Source organism: Octopus bimaculoides, chromosome 14 (genome assembly GCF_001194135.2).
Source record: "Octopus bimaculoides isolate UCB-OBI-ISO-001 chromosome 14, ASM119413v2, whole genome shotgun sequence".
NCBI classification, from domain to species: Eukaryota; Metazoa; Mollusca; class Cephalopoda; order Octopoda; family Octopodidae; genus Octopus; species Octopus bimaculoides.
Window position 1 is genome coordinate 5,569,873 of NC_068994.1, and position 638 is coordinate 5,570,510.

The 638-nt window shown below is 27.9% G+C and overlaps 1 protein-coding gene across 1 annotated transcript in view; it reads left to right on the plus strand.

Annotated features, from left to right (window-relative positions):
* LOC106876629 (receptor-type tyrosine-protein phosphatase kappa) overlaps positions 1-638 on the plus strand; it is a 16,352-nt gene that overhangs the window by 4,744 nt on the left and 10,970 nt on the right. The window contains exon 4 of the mRNA XM_052973008.1: positions 134-291. Coding sequence (XP_052828968.1) covers positions 134-291 — 158 coding nt within the window. The remainder of the gene's footprint in view (positions 1-133; positions 292-638) is intronic.

The window sequence follows — 638 nt, forward strand, 5'->3', positions numbered from 1 at the left end:
ATATATATATATATGGTATCAAGATTAATATTATAATAATATATTACGATAGTGTTTTATTACATTGTTTAATAGTGTTTCAGTATAATTCTACAACTCTTTTATTCCAAACATTTTAACGTTTTATTTACAGACGGGTGCTCAACAGAATGAAAGTTGGACAATCGATCATTTCTTCTTTAATAAATGGCCAGATCATGGCATTCCACAACACACAGAATATATCTTAGAATTCAGAAATGCTTTAAGGTTCAGAGAAGGAACAACATCATCATTGATTGTACATTGCAGGTTTGTAATTATAACCCGCATAATTTATACTTTATATAATTATATATGTGCATTTTTATATTTCTAATAAGCATAATATATCCTCAATACAATGATGTCTTGTTTCCATTTTTATTATTTCTGAAAGAGGATCGAGAGTGGCAGAAATGAAGTAGAATGCTACAGACCATAGTTAAGCTCTGCGAATAAGGAGTCCAACGTAGGTCATATATCAGCATGTATATATATAATTTTTTTTTTTTCAGAATGAGATAAAAATGATATAAAAAATATCCCGGAAAAAGCTGTAAGACCTTCTATTTATAAATGTTCTAATATCTTTCACAGCCTTGGATTTTTAACTTATT